The following is a 21,927-nucleotide window of genomic DNA, read 5'->3' as shown; positions in this document are numbered from 1 at the left end:
TAATTAAAGTTCCAAAACTTGGTGACGTTAACGTGAGAGGTGAACTGACGGTTGGTGACGGGACATGGACGCTGTGACCTCCGACTGAACCTCACAGCAGGAACTGCACAGAGGAGGAGGAGGAGGCGGCTCGGACTCAGACAGACAGGCAGAGCAGAGCAGAGGCAGCGCTGCCGCCACACATCGTAAATCACCCGGCACGTCCGCAGCTAGCCAAAGCTAGTCGACTGGAAACAGAAGAAACAAACTAACCGGAGAGTTGAAACGGAAATACGCCGGCGACCGATGCTCGAGGTACGTGAGCAGCTGATCGAGTGAACTATGCGGCACGTTGTTACGTAATTTAATTGGTGGCTCGTGCCTGTCAAGTTTGACCCATTAGCCTGTAGCTTAAATGTAGACACGGATTATTCGGCGGCGTTTAGCTGTTACCAGTGACACCTTAGCTCTTTGTGCAATTTTCCATGTTGGTGTAATTTTAATAAACCTTTATGGTTTACAGACGGTGCTCGTTGATTATCTTGTGTGTAGGCGAAAGCTAATTTAGCCACATTACTGCACAAGTGTGTCCTTGGTGGAATTCAATTTCAGAGTTTACTGGAAGACTGCAACGTGATCCTAAATTGGCGAAATCTTGGGAGGAGTTTGGCCAACAGATAAAGGGGCGTTGTTGTGGTTTCAGCCCAGAAATGAGTTGAGGGGGAAAAAAACTACACACTTTAAATAGGAAATCCTGAGGTGCTGCTGTCCTCCCCTTCCTTTCACCTCGATTTATGGTCACTCTGAAAATGTCATCGACAGGATGCCATGTTAATCCCTGATATGTAAAGCGTTTGATTGTTGGACTAAATTCTCTAAACGGTACTGATAATATACTGAAATGTTTGGTTCAAATTTAAGCTTTCAAAGTAAGATTTATGGTCTCAAATGAGAACAAAACTAGTTGCACGAGGAAGAAAAGTAGGGGACCAAAAATTGGAAAAACCGGGTAAAGGTAACAGAATCCCTTTTCAGGGGACTAAGTCTGGTTTATTTAGAGCTTTCCTGCAGTAAAGGAAGTAAACCATGAAAACTTCCTATTGGTGATTTATTCCTGACAAAAACCTTCTTTACTTAGTTTGTAAAAAAGGTGGATTTGGACGTTATCATGGACATGTTCTGTCTTGGATGAGAAGCTAAAATGGAAAGCTCCATGACTAGCAGTGGGTCAGGGGGTCCTCTGCCAGGAGAAAAAACTTTTTTCTTCATGAACTGGACTTTTCACTGGAAGGCAGTGATTAGACCGGTGTATACATTGTTCTGTTTTGTCCTAAACAAAGGGATTAAATGGATGTTTGAAGGACTCCATGTGAGGTTTCACTTTCTGCTTTAGTTTGTTTTGCATGTCTTTAGAACAATAACAACACAGAAAATAAAAACTTGAACGATTAAGCTTTTGTAGAACAGCGTCTGGACTGTGTCCTAACCCAACATTTTTTTCTTTGTTTAGTTTTTATCGCAGAGATACAAGGGTGATCTCAAAAATGTAAACTGAAAGTGAGTTTCATCCTTCACATGTTGTTGACAACGGATCTCAGTGTATTATAAATGTTGTAAATCCACTTTAAAACCACTATCGATGTTTTAAGCTTGTTACTGAGCAGACCACTTCTCAGCCAGCTTTTAATGTAACTGTAAATCACTGATTTGTCTTAACCTTGCGCATATTTTCCGCTGCCTTTGACAAAGAAAGTTCAATTTATAACCAGTATGTATGTTGCTATTTTGTGTGTATTTAGAGCGTTTTAGCACAGGCTTGACTTAAACCATAAGAACTGAAACATGACAGTTGGTTATTTCGGATGCGAAATTAAGACCTTCATCCGTTTGCTGGTGTTCACCTTTCCCAGTAAAATACTCGCACTGAAAAAGGAAGTGATATGTGGGTAAGTATGTACCAAGCAAAGTTTGAAAGCAGGCTCCCATGGGAAAAACTGCTTAATAAATTGAAGTTAATCCACTCCTGTACTGAGCTGGAAGGCTCTGTTAAATAAATAGCTGCTTAGCAGGAGCCTGAGAACTGCTGGTATTATGACAGCTGCCCCTCAGCTGACAGAAACGGCTCTTTTCACTGACTGGTTACTGTAATGAAGCTTTTACCACAAGGGATAGAACAAACCATGCAATGTTACTTTTTCAGATGCCTGAGCAACTTGATGACCTGAAGCCCAGGAAGAGGAAAAGCAGCTCTCAGGTCAGAAGCTCCAGAAAGGTTTGTGTTGCCTGTGTGGGTGAGACAACGGCTTCTAAAGAAGAGGAGCAGCCATAGCAACTGTATAGCAAGCATGTGACTGGGTGAATGAATGTGTGTGTGTGCATGAACATGCAAAATATATGGTACAGGTTTTGATCTGCTGTTTTTAAACGATGTTCTTGTGAAAAATTGATTCTTTTTTGCTTACCTGCTAGACATTCGAGGGCCGTAGAGGTTAAATGGAGCTCTTTCACTTTGTGCCACAGGTTTCTGCTTCAGGGAGGAGATGTCTGAAAAGTCAGAGGACTCACTCGGCAGCCGAGGGGAATTCAGCGGTCGGGTCCGGCAAAGCAGCCGATCCTGTGGAGAGACTCTCTCGGATCAGCTGCGAATGCCACCAGTCTGCCGGCAGGAGGAGATGCTCTGCATCTCCAGAGCTCGGAGGACAGGAGGGTAAAGAAAACCAGCTGAGGATGGAGCAGGAGTTCGACGACAGCTGCAGAGCAAACGGCAACTGGGACAAACAGGAGCCTGAGACTATGGACTGTGAGGAAACAAGTAAAGTCTTATTCCCAGATGATGACAGTAATCAGATACTTCCTGTGGAGCAGTTCTTCGGAAACTTGGATATTGTACAGGTGAGGGATTTAGGTTTTCCTCTACGACTGTGATAACCTGTGACAGAATCAGGATGACGGTGCTTAAAGCACTTTTTCAGTGGTGATGGCGCCCTCGCTAACAGATAACATCATGTGTTGGCACTTCATATAAACCCGTGACTTTTAAAACAGGCATGCAAACTGGTCAGGGGTGAAAAAGGTGACAAGGGTACACGAACACACGGCACGCGCGGAAAAAAGTGGATTTCGTAGTTTGTGTTATAAGTGCAACTATTGAATTAATAAATACACTACAAAATAACTTACCATATACAAGTTTTTATTGGTAAACTATAGAAAAAACATCATGGGATCAACAGTATTTTTACAGTTTTACAGTTCAACAGCATAAAAAGTAAAAAAAAAAATCTTTTTGGCCTGCACTAGGAGCTCACAGGCCCTCTTTCTGTGCTTTGCCGCGTGCCTCAGCCTGGCCTGCTTCTCTTTGTCAGCATCCTCCACTCCTAAATCTCTCATCCTGAAATCAAAACATGAGATGCATTAAGTTGTAAATTATACAAAATATATATTATAAAATATACAGTATGTCCCATTTGCATTAAGTAGAGAACAGCTGTGCAGCATAAAAGATGAATTTATAGGTACAGTAGGCCTATCAATTGCATTTACTGTACTATTATGTGTTTGATATATAACATCACAGGTCTTCAAAAGCATTTAACTGTATTATCATACATTTAATTACATTAAATTTAACGAAAAAGTTAGTCCCATGGTCCTTAAAGGGATACTACAAGTATGTAGGATTAAACGTTTAATTAATTACTGCCCCAAGACAGCCTATGCTTAGTAATAGCCTATGTCATTAGTAAGTGAACGATGACTCTCCCGACCACTTTCGCGTTCCGCTGTCATTAAACCACGAAAGTGAACGTTTGGCATGCCGAGCCAAACGAGCTCCACGGGAAAAACTTATATCAGCAATTCACTTGACGTACCGCCAGAGACAAATTTGTATCGACAGCTGGCACTCTAACATGAAAAACATTCTCGCGGCAAGCTTAGTTAAACGGCATTTTTTCATGACAGTGTAAGTTTTGAGACATGCATGCCACGAGCACTACGTAATCCTACATTGTGCCCCTTTTAACTTCGATAGATGGTGCATCATACTGGATGAACACGAGTGCACCTGTCGGCTGTCATCATCAACGGGGGTGTGGGCGAACAGCGAGGGGATGGGGGTCGCACTCTCAAATACGACCTGTGGCAGAGCTCTCCGGACTCTGCATTGATAAACTCACGACGAATGAAACGACCTCCTCAAATGGGCAAAATGTTCCCTTTCCGTGATTATCGGAGGGTATGAAGGGGCATACCTCGTTAAAAAGCCAAGTCCGGCGACAATTAAGGTCTCCATTGACGTAGGCTAAAAGTATTAGCAAAGCCCGGAACTTGTGTGGAAGGCGCTAGTTAGCCACTCTACAGTTACCTCGAGTAGCACTAACACAAACAGCGTTCTGTGAGGCGGTGAAATATCGAGGAATTGTAGACTATTTCAAGTCTGTTATCAAGACATTTAGCTGACACTTGTATTAAAGACACTATTCCAAGCACATGAATTGATCTAACGACACAATTCGTTATGAAGACTATTTCAGGACATCAGTCAAATTGTAGCATTTTAGCTTCAGAAGTTAACAACTGTAAACATTAATTCCTTACCTGTCCTTGTCGCAATTTCCACCGTGTGGGGTCCGGGCGGGGGGGGGGGGGGGGGGGGAAGATAGGGGTTCGCCCTCCTCACTTCTGATTGGTGATAGTGCTTCTCTCACACGCCACTCTTGTCAGTCATTTGTTGTCACGAGAAGAGAGCGGCGGTGATAGGTCAAGTGTAGTTTTGAGGTTCACAGTTCCACTCGCAAGTTGACATGCTCAACCCCCCCCCCCCCCCCCCCCCAATTTTTTTTTCTCCTCGGATCTACACGATTCAGAAGAATGACCCATTTTGATTTCAAAACGGCGAATTTCGCCGAAAGGTGGCAAGTTTGCATGCCTGTTAAAACGTCGGAAATTCAGCCAGTGCATTAAAGATGGCTCCATGCAATCATAATATGAACAATACTGAATTTTTTACCAACAATTGGCTCAATTTGCAGCCGTTAAGATGAGCTCAAGTTTGTTGTTAAGTAAATGTTTTATCTTTAGATAACTTTAATGGTATCACACAGACTTTGCAGATCTTTTCAAAAACTGTCAGATGTGATCAGTAAGTAAGTGGACCTGGAGTTTGTTTAACAACAGACGAGCTCAAACGCTGCATTTTTAACCTGACAAACACATAAATGCAAGTTAACCTCAAATATCTCAGTTCATCGACGAGTGCAGATCAGGTCGGAAAGACACGACGGAGTCGATTCAGTCAGATTTCCAGGCTACGACATTTCAGGGTGAACCTAAAGAGTGAAGATAAATTAAAATCGACACCGGGTGCAGAATGAAAGATTATGTGTTTTCAATCATTAAGTCTGATGTTTGGTTCCAGTTTCCCCTCTGTATCCTCGTTTTACATTCACTCAAACTTAATATCATTAAACTGACATTTTACTCTTTTACAAGCACATTCTCAGCAATTTGAAATAAATATTGAAGCTTTAGCCGTAGATGTATTTTTAATGTTCTCCTTTTGGGTAAATGCTTCAGTAAAGTCACTTCCAAGTTCTTACAAAGTAAACAAGATGTGAAAGAATAAACCCTGATCTGAGTCTTTTCAACATTGTTGACACGTATGCAGGCTGTATTAGATTTAACTGAACAAATGCAATAACTTGTTACACGCTGGTAAAAGTTTGTTTTAACTGAGGCGGTCGCATCAAAGAGCTTCCCTAAAAACTCAAATCTGTTCATCCAACAGTTTAGAAGGTTATGTAACAGACTTATGTAACCCTCACTGCCAACTGTTTTATTCAATGATGACGATTCACTCTAACTAACATATGGGAGTTAGTGTCCATGTTACTCATCGTAACGACTTTGTGGAATTTCCCGACCGACTACTTGAATGAGTTCCATATGTCCTACAGGACTTTCCTCAGAGACCATCAGATACGTCTTCCAGCGTCCAAAGAGAAAACAGGAGGCGGCACTTCTATGCGAGGGAGGACAGCGATGAAGAGGAGGGCGGCCTCAGCAGCATGCAGCAGGAAGACAGATAAGAGCACTTAACAGAGAACAATTCTCTGATGACTGTGGTGGACTCCCTAAGTTGGAAATGAAAGCCAAAAGAAACCACCTGCCTAGATTCTTCACTCAACCAGCTCTTGCCACCTGTTAACGTCTCACAAAGGAGGTTAGAATAAACCTCATGTGGCAGAATCAAAGAAGTAAATAAGTTAACCAGTGGAGTTAAGAGTCTGAAAGCAACTGCTTGTGCGGTTGTTTTCAACCTATAACATCCGACCTGATACCCAAAGACTTTTCATGCAGTAATGAAACAAACAATTATTTTGCTCACGTCACCTCTGGCTCGATTATAACTGAACCTACCAGGAGGGTGAGCTCACAGCGCTTTACACTGACAAATTAAACCATATAAGACTGCTGGTTTAAACTTTGATACTCCAAGAGTTTGTTAAAAAGAATATACGGTGCTTATTTGTTACAACAAATGGCTTTATTGAAGATGAATGTTACGCATCAGTCATTGTTCACCAAGTGTCTAAAATCCCTCCTCAGCATCCTTGTGTTCAGGGTTTTGGCAGCTTTTTAACATCACACACATCTGTATACACATATACACACACACATCAGTGCAGCTAATAATCTTTCATAAGGTTCCCGTTGGGTTCACATTTGTAAAAAATGTATGGTGATATGAAAAAGTATAGATTTTCTGATTTTTATAATAAGTTTGGAAGTGATTAGTTAAGAATCTTGACTAAAAAAAAAAGTATTCTAACCTGGAGGTTTAACAGTAAGTGCACTAGAGCTTTTCCCACTTTTCTGTAAATAACTGATTGTACTGACCATTCAATCAGATGGTGTAAATATTTTTACTGCCTTATTTATGCACAATGCTTTTCATATTCTAACAGTATCCATCTTTATGACTGAATGCATTTGTTGAGCAGTCTTCATAATCCATCTTTGTATTTTACGTCAGCGTGCCAACATAAACAAGAAATAAATGTTTTTCATGATTTGAAAGCTTGTCTATGTGCAAATTCTGCTTTTTTTTTGGGGTCCTGGTTCAGAAAGCATACATTGAAGTTGGAGGTAAAATGGTCTGTCACCTTAATGCTCTTCATATGTTCTTGTTTTGGCATCTGAGAAATAGACGCAAACATAATTTTTCATAAAAAAATATTCAAATCAAGCGTCTTTTCTTGACTTTGGGTTTCGGTTTTGCTTTACCCGCATTACTGGGAGTCTTAAAAATCTTCTTGGTGTCACACAGCAGGTTGTGAGCTCCTTTCTTGTGGCAAACGATGTGGACAAGCTTCAGGTTTTCCCTCGTAAAAAGCAGCTGGTAGAAGTATTTCAAATTGACGTCTGTGCTCTTGTGATTCTGCAGTGAGTTCACCAGAGCGGGAACAATTGCCCTCTTCTTCTCAATCCTGGACATAACATAAAGAATGGAAAATCAGCACGCAAAGGATATAGAAAAGGAGCATTACATGTTAATATTAAGCAAAAATTGTGTCAAAATGAAGTTTTGTTAAATAAGCCTGTCCAGCTAGCAACCGTCCAACCTGTGATCCAGATTCCAAGTACTGAAGAGAATCCTGCTCTCTCGGCTGCCGTAGGGGTTGATGGAGTGGAGCGACCGGCACACTTCCTGGTCAAATGATCCCTGAGGAGGCAGCAGAGAGGACGAAGCGTTGAGGTTTTCAAAAGCAGGTCCAGTTAAGTTTATTTTACTACAAGAATCACTACAAGAGAAGGTGTGCCAATTACATAAGTCATGTGATGACTGGAGCACATTCCAGAGTGTATTCGAGATTCTACAGATTTAAGAGTTTTTATCTTTGATCTCACTAACATGCCAGCTACATTGCAAAAGTCATGTTGTCTGCATTAGTTTTTGCTGTTCAGTTGAATCTGGAAGACCTCTCAATACTCGAGTGATTTTATTTCGTCATACCTGGCAGGTGAACCATCCTTGTGGAGTGCAGAGGCGATTGGGCTCCTTGTCAGTCCTGTCGAAGTAGCTGCCGTTGTACCTGGCAGTTTTCAGCATTTCCAACAGGCTGCTTGATGTTTTTAAAAACTCCACCTTGACTTTTGCTTTCTGTACGTTTCTGGTAGCATCATCCACCTGAAAACAGACGCTAAAGATTAAACCGTTACACGTGACGCCAGATGTCAGACTGAGGAGGATTTGTGTAGAGAGATATGGCGCTGGGTGTCAGCTGACCTCTGAGTTTTACCTCTTTCATGTATCCTCGTATCCTGCTTTCACAATTGTACCTCATGTAGGCAGACTTTGTTTTGAATCGAGCTTCAACACCTGTATTGAAGAACAGTTGTCAAAAAACCTCAACAACATATTTGTTTAGTTACATATCGCACACTTTGTGGAACATCTGTAAAAAATAAGGGTTGGTGTAAGTTTTCACATTGAAGAATCTGAGGTCTACACACTGAATGGCATTCAAAAGTTGAATAATAAATTCTTGGGCTTTCAGTTTTGTCTAATTTGAATATCAATGCATCTAATCAAGGTAATTACAAAATTAGGCCATTATTTGAACCATCAGACCTAAACTCTTTGGTTTTGAGAGGATGAAACTAAATTAAATGTCTCTACTGAGCATCATAAGCATGTGTTTAGTTATCAGATAACAGTAGCACAAGTCTTAAAGACACACTATGGTTCCTAAAGATGTCATGTACCGTTGAACCAGTCCTCATCTTCCTCTCTGCTCTCCAGGTCAGACGTGTCCTTCAGGTTCTGCAGCAGGTCAGTCAGGATTTTGCGCCCCTTTGAAGATTTCTCATCAGAGAGAAGCCCCGTTGCAGCTTCAATGAGGCGGTCAGCATGTCGGTCTGTGTTCAGTAACTTACCGATGTCACAAACGACTAGAGAAAAAGTGCACAGGGATGATAAGGATAGGCCGGAAAAGGGTCATTTGCACGACCAGGAGAACAAATGCATTCTTGTTTCATGTACCTCCTGTCCATGTCTGCTCTTTTGACAGAAGAACAAGTTCTGTGTTATCCAGCAGGGTGGGGAAGAATTCATCCGTCACTATGGTCCCATCCTCATACAAACACACACGTGCACCAGAGAGTGGCAGCTGGAATTGTAAAGGACATAAAAATATACGGTGAACTGCAAGCAGACATTGAGATCTTCTCCTTTTCTTCCCTCTTACAATCAGGCCACCCAACCATTTGAAATGGTAAGCTTTGCTTGTCTGACTGCGACTGAAACACTGGCAAAGCTACTCCTTGGTCTGATGCTTCCTTATCTACATCCTTTCAAAAGCTGCAGAAAGTTTTATGTACATACTTATTTGTGTATATTAATATGTGTACAATGTGTATGTTTTCTTGCACACCCTCTTATGATCAGATGCTACCTGTCTTGACCAGGATATTAAATGTCTAATGAGTCCTATTTCCTGATTAAGAATGAAGTTAACGTTTAACTTTAATTCCGCTAAATTCTCATAAAATACGTTTTAAAGTGCAGGCAATATGGAGAGAAAAACAAACAAACTAGCACAATAACTGAATAAGGGCACAGTCTGGGAACACACACTGAAATTATAATAGGTTATATTTATCTGAAAGGAGATATATTTTTTTAACCCTTTCGTGTGGAAATGCGCGCGTCATTTTGGTTTCAGAGATCCTCAGACAGTACACAACATTACATTTAAGTGTCGCAGTAGGTCTGAAATGACTTACTCTTCTTTATATAACTCCTGCCAAATTAACCAGTTTGTTAGCTGCTAATGCCATTTTCCTTGTATTGTATGAATGCAGTTTAAAAACTTTATTTCGATGTCCAGAGTTTTCATTTTCGCCAAGACCTCAGAGGAAAGTGTTTAAAACTACAGCAACACACGACTCACCTGTAACAACTTGCAGCCCTTTTTCAGAAGCTCCTTCACGTCTTTCGCTGCAACTCCGTACTTTCTGTGCCCGCTATTACCTCTAATTTTCACAGGTTTGTTTTTCCCGAACATTTTACTGTTTTCAGTTTGTACATACCGCTTCCTTCCTCTTCTTCCTCTTCAGAACAATAGGCGCCGCGGCGGTGTTTTGCTGCCCCCTACTGGATTCTTTTCATAAACGGTCTGATCAGTGGTGGCGAAAGTAAAGCAACTAAAAAATGGGGCAAAAACACTCAACAATCAAATTCACAGGCAAACACGCAAATTCACATTTGAGGGCTGTAGAAGACACACAGTTTTAGACTCCCTGTGGTTAAATGGAGCTCTTTAACTTCGTGTCACAGGTTTCTGCTTCAGGGAAGGAGATGTCTGAAAAGTCACTCAGCAGCCGAGGGGAATTCAGCGGTCGGGTCCAGCAAAGCAGCTGATCCTGCATAATAATTGTTGAATAATTACTACAACAACAGCTATTTATATTAACAATAAATTTATAATAATTTTATGGCTACATTTTTGCATGTAGTCAATAACTTTCTTTGGTTTGCCTGATCGTGAAAGAACCGTGGAAAACTTGTTTTTGTTACACACGTTTATTAGACTCACACAAGGCACTGTAAACATTACCATAGCAACTGATGCAGAAAGATGGAATATACCAAAAGAAAGTTGGGTGACATTGTAAACGACAATCACAAACTATTATATAGATATTCATTCCAGGATTAAAACGACTTTTTCTATAATCATTATATTTATGACATTAATCCCAGTTTGATGTGTGTATTTCCTTCGTCTTAATGCTGCTGGTTAAACCGCTGATATATTGGTTCACCCCTCTGCACTGTGTATAGTACAATCCAAGTTTCAATATGGCGGCCGCGGTTTTGAAAATCTGAACGGTTAGTGAACATAATATCCCCAGTAATTCCTTATTTGAACACGTCGTCTTTTCGTTTTTCTCATGTATTGCCAATTGTGTTGTAACTCAGTGTTATGGTGAAAACAGAGGACATATCCAGCATGGCGACCGGCTGGAAAGAAGTGTTTGAGAGAAACCGGCTGCTTCCTCCGTCCAGCCAGACAGTCCGCCTGGCTGTAGAAAGCCACTTCACCCAGTCCCAGGGCTTCCAGCTGAGCCTCAACCGCCTCATTGCAGCTCACCTGCCGCAGGTGACAGCAGACAGCTAACGCTCAGATGTAGAAAGTGTTCTGCTCATGGTAGAAATGCGTTGGTATTTAAACAAACTTATTCAAATTGAAGTATTCAATTTGTGGACTTCACTGCACTGACTTCGGATTGCCATTATGAGAAGCAAACAAATGATGATGGCCTATACAGTATTTATCTTTGATAGACCCTTTGATACGTCACATTGAGTCTAAAGTCTCTCAGGACTCAGTTTAAAAGTTTACAATTGAGGGTAGTTAACCTGAAATTTGATGAAAAGTACCATGAAGTTGCACGTTACAGTATGCCAATGTATACCTGCTGTGGATCCTCTCGTGTATTTGGCCAAATATAATCTATTAAAGCCGCCACAGCTGTTCCCACAGTGCAATGTTATATGACAGTCACTCCTTGCTGTCTTCTCAACTTTTCCAAAGTACCTGTTTTCCCTTTTGGCTCATAGGAGATGTCAGTGGGACAACAAGATGTGACCTATGACCTGCGAGTGACACTGTTTGATAGAAAGCACCAGCACTTTGTCGGGAAAACGTGGAAGAGTTCAACCCAGAAGATGAAGAACAACAAGATTTCCTTCAATGAGGTAACGTTCTTTCCAACTTTCCAACTGCAAGGCGACTGTAATTTATTTATTTAAGCCTACTTTAAACTCTTGTCATGCTGTTTTGATAGGGACTGGATGGATGATTATTCAGTAGAATCAATGCGTATTCAGACTTTAATTACGTTAATTTAGTACAGCCATTATATAATTAAACCCAACTCAAAAGCTTTTGCAATCAACCATCCTAAAATCCGAACAGATGATTGGACTGTGTTCTGCTCTGCACTTGAGAGTGTTGCCAGTCTAAACACAAACTGAAGTGATTGCCAATAAGTGATTCCAGTTGCATTCAGCAACTTCCATGGTATGAACTTCCAGTCCATTTTCTCATCTACAAGCTGTACCAAGGCACATTTTTACATGAAACAACGGCTTATATAAGTCATTACAGAGAAGGATGCCATGCATGGACTTCAAGTTTAATTCCCATCCCTTTATAGTAGCATCTAGTTGGTCCAGTAGGGTTAAAGCACTGATGCATGTAAAGTGAGATGCCCACAAAAGTGACTGTCTACCACCCACATCATGGGCCACAATATTTATGGTAGACTCAGCACAGGGTTTAGAAGAATAAGGGTTTAATTATGGTTAAAAGTAATAATGAAAGGTAAAATCAAGGGCAGGATTTCTGTATCCTGGTCACCATTCTAATGAATTGGGTCATTATCAGGGTTCTGCAGAGCTTGATGAATTTGGTTTGTAACATGCAGAACAGGGGGACAGCATCTCCTTGTGAAAGAGCCACACTAAAATCGGTTCAGCAGTGGTTGAAAACTGGCAACTTCAAAAGAAACAGCAACAGCAGAATGCATCTAAAAGACAGTAAGAAAACAGACCAGTAGATGTGTGACAAAATCTGCTGTCGGAGCACCACCTCAGATAAAATCATACTTGGTGGAAGTGTATGACACAGGTGAGGACAGAGTCAGTGTGCAGCACAGCTGGCCAAATTAAGCTCAAGTTTAATTACAGCTGTTTTCCTTATGCTTTCTGCTGTGCAAAGCCAGTTATTACATCCTTAAGACCTTTATCGCCCCCTCTTCTGAATCCCACTTTTTAGTACTTCAATTTCTGTCAGTTTCTCTTTAACTGCATGGTGCAGGAGTGCTGCTGCATAGTTCTACACTTGTCTGGAACCACACACGTCTGTATCGTCCTAATGCTGTTGAATTAGTTGTACGTACCGTAGTCACTCCTTTGTCCGGTGCAGAAATCATTAAGTATGGTGGCTCGTTTAGTTAAAAAAAAATGAATGGAAAATATTCTTTACGCCGTCCTGCAACACACTGTCTGTATTATTTTTTGTTGTTGTTGAATTTCTGTTATGTGTGGCAGCTGTAACATGATTAATGTTTACAGGGAAACAAAAAGATGGCTGAGATTTACTACTCTTCTTACTTTTTCATCATTACATGTGTCCATGTGATGCAGTGCCAGTGAGTGGGGGGTTGATTTACATTTCAGTTGACAGGAAACTGAGTAATGCGTCTTAATAGACGGTTGATCATTTTAAGGCCTTGAGAAAGCAAGCTTGTGATCATCATTTGTAATTATTCTGATGATTATAGCCCAAACTAGTCATAATTTAAAAAAAGCAATTGGCATAGTATTTGGTAAGAAAATGTTTGTTTGTTGCAGCTTTGAGCACATCTTTGTGAACATGCTCTTTTAAATCCACTCTGGGGTACCTTCTTATTACGAGCCTGAAGCTTCTGCTGTGATGTGATAATGAGGATTTGTAATTGTTTCGTCATGTCATTGCTTTGAGCTTCTTGCTTTTTATGCGCTGAAAACGGTGTTTGTTGGTCACGGTACAATGATGAGCAGTCGACGGTAACCGCGAGGACCTCAGACCAGTAAATCTGGCACAATTACATTATGTCATTGTAGTATTTATCGTGGACACATTTCTCTTCTGTCTTATCAGACTTTTTGCATCGAGATTAGAGTTTAAGTCCTCTTTATCTTGTGAATTAGAGTGATTGGTTGACACACATATCTGCAAAGCACAGTGAAATTCTTCTTCTGCATATCTCAGCTTGTTATAAAGCTGTGGCCACCACACTTGGACATCAAAAACACAGGACTTGGTTACACACTGGCAGCTTGGCGGCGCTGGTGTTTAAACCCTCCACCTTCTAACCCACAGCTATAATCTCTCAGCCACCCTCTGCTACGTCTGTCTTTGTCCAACTTTTTCATTTCTTCTCTTTCCCCAACATTTGTTCTTTGGCTCCTTTGTTCTCTGTAATCATCATTAGACAAAGGGAACATAGAAACCAGTTTTTCATGTCAAGCTCTGTGATGTACTCTCTGAAAGATGTGCTTTGATGATGAAATTTCCAATAAGTAATTGAAAATACTAAAATGGATGTTGTCGCAATCAAAGACCTGAGAATACAGAAGATCAAATCTGCGACAGTAATACAGAATATACTACAAGTTCTGTTATCTTCATGGTATCCATCCATGAGAAAGACTTTTCTTCTTCGGCGCTGTAAGTAAAGCTGATGGCTACAGGTAACTCTTCACAGATCACTGAGCATTCCACTGCTTTTCTACTCTGGTGCAAAGGTAACTCACAGAAGCTATGACATTGCATGACTATTTGAACAGCATTTTTACCCTGGTTTAAACTAAAGATGTACAGCGTGATAATGTTGACCAAGAACACCGTTAAATCTTCAGAAATTCATGTTCTCTCAAGCTATTATTTTTTGATAAAGAGCTTTTTTAGAGTTAAAAGCAGAAGTAATGACATAATTGCCATAAATAATCTCTTAGAAACATCTAATCTCCTGTTATTAGCCTGTTTACTTCTAAATGTTACATGCATTCCATAAAAAAGTGTGTTCTTTTTATAGGGCATGCACTGGTTGTACGGACGCTGTCATTATTTTTTGTTTTTAGTAAATATGGGAAAAATAAAATGAAAAAGTATATTACACAAATGTCTGAAATTTAGTTTGCAAATGCGGAGACATGTTTTGTTTTGGTTTAGATCTCACATGTAAGTCCCACACAATTCAGTGCTGAACTGTAACACCTAATGTTCGTTATTTATTTCCACGGGAAACTTTTGATTAAGTCAGAACTCTATAAAGCTCGGTGCTGTCAAAACACAAGCAACTGCACAAGGACTTTTATTTTACTAATGGAGCACAGTTTGTACCTTTTCAGTGATTCTGATTACTGAAGTTGGTTTTATACATTTTGATTGTACTGAAAAAAGAGGGGCTTCTGGTCCTGATGGCAGCTCTGATGTTATTTGATCCATTCAAAGGTAGAACGAAGACCAGAAAGTCGCCAAACAGACCTCACAATCGAGATGTTTACGTTTGAAATGTTTAGGTTTGTTTCCATTTCGCGAAACTAATGGAGCATCATCTTATCTGTCCAAAACCCAGCCTGCAGAACCAGATAACAACCCCAGACTTTCAGCTTAGTCACAAAGTATTATCTGCAGCAGAGAGGAGAAGGAGTCCTGCAACAGATGTATGACCCCAATAAAAACCCTGACCCCTAACCCTATGACATAAAGAAACAGAAGCAGCTGAGGTGGGATAGAACTGCTGCAGGCTTTCTAAAAATATAGACACAACTCACCTGTAAAGTGCTGTTGTTCACACTGGAAGCACCCATTTTGTACCCCTCCATTTCTCGAGATATCGAGCTGCAAACTTATTCTGGTATCTTATACCTCTTTACCTGGCAACAATAAGCCTGTCAGATGTAGAACAGAGGTTCTTTTAAAAGGTCTCTTAGTTTTTAAACAACTAAACGTACACCCATTGTCATGTTATCTCCTGAAAACTCCTCTTGTAGCACCATGGCGTTACGTTTTAGCAGATATCTGGGGAGCATCTGGATGTCTGTGTTCTTTCTCGCACATCTGAAGGTCTCTGTGCGTCCCGGTTGGAGGCCAGTAACCCACTGTTTTATGAAAGCATCAGAGCAATGTGGAGCGCCTGAGTAGCTTACAAATTTGAAAATGCCTCCTCAGCTTACAATGTGTGCTGTTGTGCAAGATTTTTGAGCAACTCTTTAAATGAAAAGGCTGTGAGCTGGCTGGTAAATGAAAAGTGTTGCATAAGTCTTTTTACAGAGACCCCAATGAGTCACAGCTATGGCACATTCTGATTTCCAGTTTTGTCACCATCTGTTTTCTGCCTATTCCTCTGCTTTATGTTCTTTTGATCCAGCACACTCACTCAGTGTATGGCCTTACTTTGATCCACCATAATAGTCATAACCTCTATAAAAACCCACTTGGTATACCAATCAGGATCCAAATCCCATTATCCATCCAGGGTAATAATATAAACCCCATTATATCCTATGAGGATGATAAAGTGGGCCTGGCCCTCTCTGTGTTGTACCGCAGAAGCTGCACCAGCGTTCTTATTGGATTTGGCCTGATGCACTCGCATTCACGCTGGTGTTTATGAGTGGCAAATTGCTGTTTGATATCCAAATAATGTCGGCGGGGGGGGGGTTTCCTCTCCTAAGTTACATGAGCATAGTGAAAATTGCAAGCCACCCATCCCCAGTCAAGCTATGATGGATCGGTTTTAATATCTGGTGAAAAGCAAATATGCTGAATGATTAAAAGCAGAAGTGGAGAGCTTGGACTGCAGCTCTTTCCTTCTTTGTCTCCTCATCTTTTCTTCATTAGTGTTTCTGACGTCATGGGAATGGTGACGAGTTGATTTTGAGTTGTCGAGTTATACTCAATATGCTTTTATCTTGAATGTAAAGAGCACTTGACTTTTCAGCACTGTGTGATGATGGGCTCCTCAGTGCTATAATGGTTTTAGAATCTTTTGGAATAGCTTATATGTTTAAGATGCTGAAATGTTAGAATCTAGTTGTGAAATGTTATTGATGTTTAAGAAGAGAAATGTAGGTAATTGGTAAGGCTGTCATGTTTTGTTTTGTTAAACAAGGCCATTTCTGATATTGAATTTAGAAAGTTACTATAGAACTAAGTCAGCCGGAGTGGCCTGCTCTATTTGAAAGCTTCTGAACTCGCATGTCCTCAATCACCCAGATTCCTCTTACACCTTCTGACCAGTTGTTGATTTTCATAAATTTTTCCTTAAATCATGACTCAAAATACTGGACAGTTGTGTAGCTTTTTGTACAGGTTATCTCCTATCTTCATTACACTTCGGCAGTAGAGGGCAATGTTGTGCTAGAGATGCATAAACGGAGGAGTTGCGAGACTGGTGGAGGCAGACAGAAATGTGCATCTTTCTGCATTGTCCCTCTTTCTGTGATCACTGCATTTGAACTCTCTGCCTTAACAGGGAGCCAGCGGTTTCTTCTCATATGTGCAACATTATCAGGCCGACAGCTGGGCTTGGAGAAAAGGCCAAGCTTGGTTCCTGTCTGTACAACCGCTGTTTTTCTATGTCTCCAAATGCTGTTTGGCACTGCATAGAATAAATTTGGGCTAGAATACACATGCATGTTTTTTTTTTTTTTCTGTTTTTTTCTCCCTCTAATAACCATAATCACATGTCTTCGCATACGCTTTAGGTTAAACCTCTAAAAACTAAAAGACCTCACAGCAGGAGGGATTGTCATGTCTCAGATCCTGACAGTGTGATTTAAAAATGATTCGCTTCACGAGCAGACGCTCCCACGTGCACTCGCATAGCCTTATCACGTGACTTCAGACAAGTGAAAATTAGAAAAAGATAGTGCCTTGTCGACAGAAAAGTACTTTTTCTTCTTCTTCTTCTTCACTTTTGTTTATTGAGCAGTGGTTCTTTAAAGACCAAACTTGTTTAGAAGCTTTCAAAGCATCGCATTCATGCTGTAAATCGTACGTTTCCGCTCTTCAAAATCAAATAATGCAATGTAAGATTGGGCTGCCGTTGCTGTAACAGAGCTACAGCTGAAGCATTCTCGCTTCCCATTTTTGTTTTTGTCTTCTAAAAACCAAAAAATGTTCATCTGAAGAAAATATTCTCTTTGTTGCATTTCTCATTGTGTGCAACACACAGTTTTTGGTTGTCTTTCATGCATGATTAATCCCATGATTCGCAGCTACTTTAGTGTGAACATTCATCTCTGAGATAGGAGCTGCGCCCCTTACTTCTGTGTTTTAAAGCTGCGGTCTGCAACTTTTTTTTAGTCATATAGGGCTCGGGCACACGCGTTGCATTCTGGGATATGGTCGCCATATTGGAGGCACAATCTATCGTAAACAAACCGAGGCAAGACAGAGATCAAGGAAAAAACAGTGAGAGAAAAGCATGTTACAATCGAAGAAAGGATGTGGGATATACCGGGATACATTACAGAAGGAAGCCAGAGATCGGTACATACAGAAGATTGGCGTTATAAACGGACTGGACCCTTATGAAATACCGAGCAAGGAATGGAGTGTCGACGAAGATTTACTGCCAAAGTTCACCCTCTCGGACATAATTGCGTATATAGTATGTGGTGTCAGTGCTTATACTTTGCAACAGTTTCAATTATAATGACACTTTTGTCATGTTACTCTACTTGTAAATAAATAATGAAACACACACACTTGGCTGTATCTCAAAGCATATTTATTTCAGACGACTTCAACTTTGCACAACACTCCTGCTCATGGTGGTCAGAGTACAACATACAGACACAATCTTGTCAAAGAATGTTTTGTCTTCACCTTCGCATGGCAAAACTATGTTGATAGGTACTTTTGCTGACAAAAAGCTGTATTGTTTCTGACAGTTCCGATCGCCCTTTCCATGTGAATTTGGAGATGGGCAATTTTCCTTGTATTTTCCACATTAGATTAAGATTAAGATCAGATTTATTGTCATGTATACATGCATACACACGAAATTTGTCCTCCGCTTTTAACCCATTGAGACATCCCTTGCTTCCAACTGACAGTGTCCTCTTGTGCAGTCAGGGATACTTGGGGGATCTTTACCTCAGCACACAAAAGTCTGTAACTTACCAGAATGAAAATGCAGAGAACACACTCTCATCGACACCGGGATTGAGTGGAAAGTTATGCTTGGTCGTCTTACAGCAGCGATCCATGCTAGTCGACGACGCTTTGTTATCTCGGACACTTGGGCTCCGTGGGTGTGCCTCCAAGCAGGAAACCGGTAAAAAGATAAACCATTTAGTTTCCCCCCCCCCATTCCTGTCACGGCTTGCGCTATTGCACCCCACGACACAGCAACGTGCGACCATAGACAATAAGTAAGATAGATAAACCAACGAAGAAAGTTCCAAGACCAGGCGGGAGTACGTCCTGCGCGCAGTGGAAAACAATGTAAACAAAACAGTTCTGCGCCTCCAGTATGGCCGCCGCTCACGTAGTGACGTCATATGCCCGAGCCCTATTAGCTTGAACTTTCATGGGATTCTGGAAGTAGAATATTAAATAGGCTGTTTAGGAACAATAACGAAATCTGTAGCTCCCTCTGAAGCCTGTAATCATGCTTGCAAAAATCGAGCGCTCCCGGCTGTTTTTAACCAATCAAGTTAGGGTGGATGAATCCTACCTGTCAATCACAGCTTGTGCACACGCTGCTGAGCGTGAGTCTGCCCCAGCTTGTGTGCGCTCACACTGGTGTGAACTCACGTGCACAACCTCGTCCACAGAGGGGGAGGGGTTTGGGGGGCGATTCGGAGCTTGGTAGAGGTTGGGGGAGGGACCTGAAAGTTGTATCAGTTCGAATTTTCCGACTTTAGACTCGCAATTTTGAAAACCTGCCGACTGCAGCTTTAAGGAACAGGTGATCACCTAATCCTTATGTTGGCTTTTATTTCACTTCATGCAAAAGGAATTGTCTTTACAGAATAATTCCTCTTCTTCCCCCCATTTGAAGTGTTTTAAGGTTCCCAGAAACCATTAGACCCATTGATTTATCCTGAAACATTTGGTTTAAATGGTTTGCAAATTATGCTGCCTCTCTGATTGTCCTAGGCTTCATATAGTCACTGCAGCTGCTCTACTCTGTTCTATTTATATGCTAAATAGCTGTATGATAAACTCTTAAATCCAGCTAATTGTTCAATGTTTAGATGTCTGCCTTTAGAATCTGTAGATATACAGACAATAAATAAGAAATATCGACTTTTCAGGTCAACTTTTTAGAAATAAAAAAAAGCAAGTTAAATGAATATTTTCTTCTATTTAACTTGGCAACTAAATAATTGTGTTTAAATTCTACACAAATGAGCATTTAGTTTCCAGATGCTCGCAGTCACCTGAGGATGACCATCATTTCTGATCATGGCTTATTGTTTTTTTTCAAAACTTTTTATTCAATACTCATCCATAATTCTGTAAATGAAAGAGGGAAGTATTCCTAAAGCAATTAACGCTGACTCACATTATAGCAGCTGTTACATGCATTTGGAACTGATTGTTTTTATTCATTTAGTCAAAGTTCGCTCACTGTTTCAGCCTACACGTTTTACCGTCTTTGCTGTACAGTCCACAGACTGTAAACAAAGCCACATTGCAGTCCCACAGATTAACAGATGGCTACATAGAGGGAAAAACTTGATTTAGCAGTAAACAAGCTAAAAAAAAAAAAAGAATCCTCACCTTTAAATGGATCCGTGTATTTTGTTAAAATACAGATGCGGGGACTGACTGCTGTGGGGTATTTATGCAATTATATTATATTATATGAAATCAGCAACTGGTGCCAAAAGACTTGTCCCCTGGTATCATCCTTACGGTCACAGAATGAATCAAAGATTCAGTGATGCAAAAAGTGACAATACTGTACCACCTTATAATTCTTTAACTTGCTCTGATCGGGTAAAGAAAATGAGTAGATCTGAAGACCTGCAGCCGCGCTTTGCTTTGGATAAGCATTCACGACTTTCCCCAGTTGTGCTACAGCTGCAGCAGAGGCTGTTCTGCACTGCTAAAGATATGTTATTAACAACACAGCTGATGTCTCTGCTTCCCACCCACCTTCATTCCATGACCCACATGTGTACACATCAACTGCTGTTTTTACCAAAACATCTAACCTGTCAGCAGTAAATCACGCCTCTGTTTAATCATTTTCATCCAGGAAGAAAACTGCAAGATGGTTCCAACTTAATTATGCTCGTGTACATCGATAACTTTAGTGAATTAAGAAATGACAGACTCTCACACGCCTCTCTGCTTTTCTCCTGTAGTCAGAGAAAGGCGACTCGTCGTGCGTCTCAGCAGATGAGGGATTGAAATCAATAGTTTAGGACACAGTGAAGTGGAGCGGGAAAAAATACAATTAATGATTTTTTTATTGAGTCTTTTTGAATCAAGTTAAGACACTGAATCAAATCCCTACATCAATAAGAGTCAAAATCAAATCAGAATCACAAGGGGACATAGTTATTAAAGACCTATTTCCTCGTTGGAATTTCAGGTATAAGTTAAGGGGATTAGCAAATGATGATGTCAGCCCATACTGAGAGGCCCTTTAAAGTCAGTTCCAAACTTTGTTGGATTTTTAATTTGAAATCACAACATCAAATGTCGTGTTGATGCAACCGTGCGCTAAAACAAGTGGATAACAAGTGTCATTAGTCATTCTCTGTGAAGTGAACTCAGTTTCATTATCACAATCATTCAGGGAACACTGTGGGTATACTACTTGTTTTCTTTTTAAATCAATTAGGATTGGCATTGTTATTTTATATAATTGTCCCTTTATTGGGATAACTAAATGAGTTTGTAACAGTGTGGGTGGTGTTTGCTCTAATATTGCAATTACCACCTTTTCTTTTGCTTGCTTGGCTTACATTTTGTTGCCTATGGGCTCTTCAAATTTTATGTAATCACTTCAATTGCGGAGGTTCGATTGAAGATGGAGGCTTGTTCTTTGCATGTGGGTTTAAGATGGCCTTGCTCTTTTTTTTTTTTTACAAGATATTTTGTTCTTGCTACTGAGTATGTGAATTATCAGGGCACTGACAGGTTGGTGGCACAGCATACGCATTCAAGATAGATTTGGTTTGCACTCCCTCGCTGTGTATGTGCCTTGGTTTTAAGAAATTTTACCTTTACTGTTTGGGTCACACCTGGTTTGGAGATATTTGGTGCATGGCTGTCAGTGTGGCATCTTTGCTGAAGCGGAGGGCTTTTCAGTCTGTCGTGGTCTTACTAACTCTGGCACAGGTTTGTTCAACACAGT

General features: G+C 40.7%; 3 protein-coding genes across 4 annotated transcripts in view; 2 read left to right on the top strand and 1 right to left on the bottom strand.

Moving 5' to 3' along the window:
• The first annotated feature begins 153 nt into the window (after positions 1 to 153).
• Positions 154 to 7,059, top strand: c10h1orf174 (chromosome 10 C1orf174 homolog). Of its 2 annotated transcripts, none has more exons than XM_075476301.1 (4): positions 154 to 294; positions 2,180 to 2,233; positions 2,500 to 2,871; positions 5,937 to 7,059. In XM_075476301.1, exons 1-4 carry the CDS (start codon positions 286 to 288, stop codon positions 6,066 to 6,068), a joined length of 567 nt encoding a protein of 188 aa, XP_075332416.1. In that variant the 5' UTR covers positions 154 to 285; the 3' UTR covers positions 6,069 to 7,059. The 2 variants fall into 2 exon arrangements, with proteins under 2 accessions (XP_075332416.1, XP_075332415.1); XM_075476300.1 differs by having other exon boundaries at positions 2,180 to 2,251.
• Positions 7,060 to 7,177: 118 nt separating this feature from the next.
• Positions 7,178 to 10,098, bottom strand: dffb (DNA fragmentation factor, beta polypeptide (caspase-activated DNase)). Its single transcript, XM_075476299.1, has 7 exons — positions 9,936 to 10,098; positions 9,026 to 9,152; positions 8,749 to 8,934; positions 8,283 to 8,362; positions 7,997 to 8,170; positions 7,605 to 7,705; positions 7,178 to 7,469 (listed from the first exon to the last, which is right to left on the bottom strand). The coding sequence occupies exons 1-7, from the start codon at positions 10,047 to 10,049 to the stop codon at positions 7,220 to 7,222; spliced, it is 1,032 nt and encodes a 343-aa protein (XP_075332414.1). The 5' UTR covers positions 10,050 to 10,098; the 3' UTR covers positions 7,178 to 7,219.
• A 724-nt stretch (positions 10,099 to 10,822) lies between these two features.
• Positions 10,823 to 21,927, top strand: part of nphp4 (nephronophthisis 4) — a 176,505-nt gene continuing 165,400 nt past the window's right edge. The window contains exons 1-3 of the mRNA XM_075476298.1: positions 10,823 to 10,876; positions 10,967 to 11,147; positions 11,609 to 11,746. Coding sequence (XP_075332413.1) covers positions 10,971 to 11,147; positions 11,609 to 11,746 — 315 coding nt within the window. The 5' untranslated portion in view covers positions 10,823 to 10,876; positions 10,967 to 10,970. The remainder of the gene's footprint in view (positions 10,877 to 10,966; positions 11,148 to 11,608; positions 11,747 to 21,927) is intronic.

The sequence above is a fragment of the Odontesthes bonariensis genome, chromosome 10 (assembly GCF_027942865.1).
Source record: "Odontesthes bonariensis isolate fOdoBon6 chromosome 10, fOdoBon6.hap1, whole genome shotgun sequence".
In the NCBI taxonomy this organism is placed as follows: Eukaryota; Metazoa; Chordata; class Actinopteri; order Atheriniformes; family Atherinopsidae; genus Odontesthes; species Odontesthes bonariensis.
Note: the sequence above shows the minus strand (reverse complement) of the source record. Positions and strands in the feature narration are given on the sequence as shown.

Coding starts and splice junctions, on each gene's coding strand:
- c10h1orf174 (XM_075476300.1), top strand. Junction 2,252..2,499: donor AGGTCAGAAGCTCCAGAAAG/GTTTGTGTTGCC, acceptor TTTGTGCCACAG/GTTTCTGCTTCAGGGAGGAG. Junction 2,872..5,936: donor GAAACTTGGATATTGTACAG/GTGAGGGATTTA, acceptor TATGTCCTACAG/GACTTTCCTCAGAGACCATC.
- dffb (XM_075476299.1), bottom strand. CDS start 10,049: ATGTTCGGGAAAAACAAACCTGTGAAAATTAGAGGTAATAGCGGGCAC. Junction 9,153..9,935: donor AGGGCTGCAAGTTGTTACAG/GTGAGTCGTGTG, acceptor TTACAATTCCAG/CTGCCACTCTCTGGTGCACG. Junction 8,363..8,748: donor AGATGAGGACTGGTTCAACG/GTACATGACATC, acceptor TCTTCAATACAG/GTGTTGAAGCTCGATTCAAA.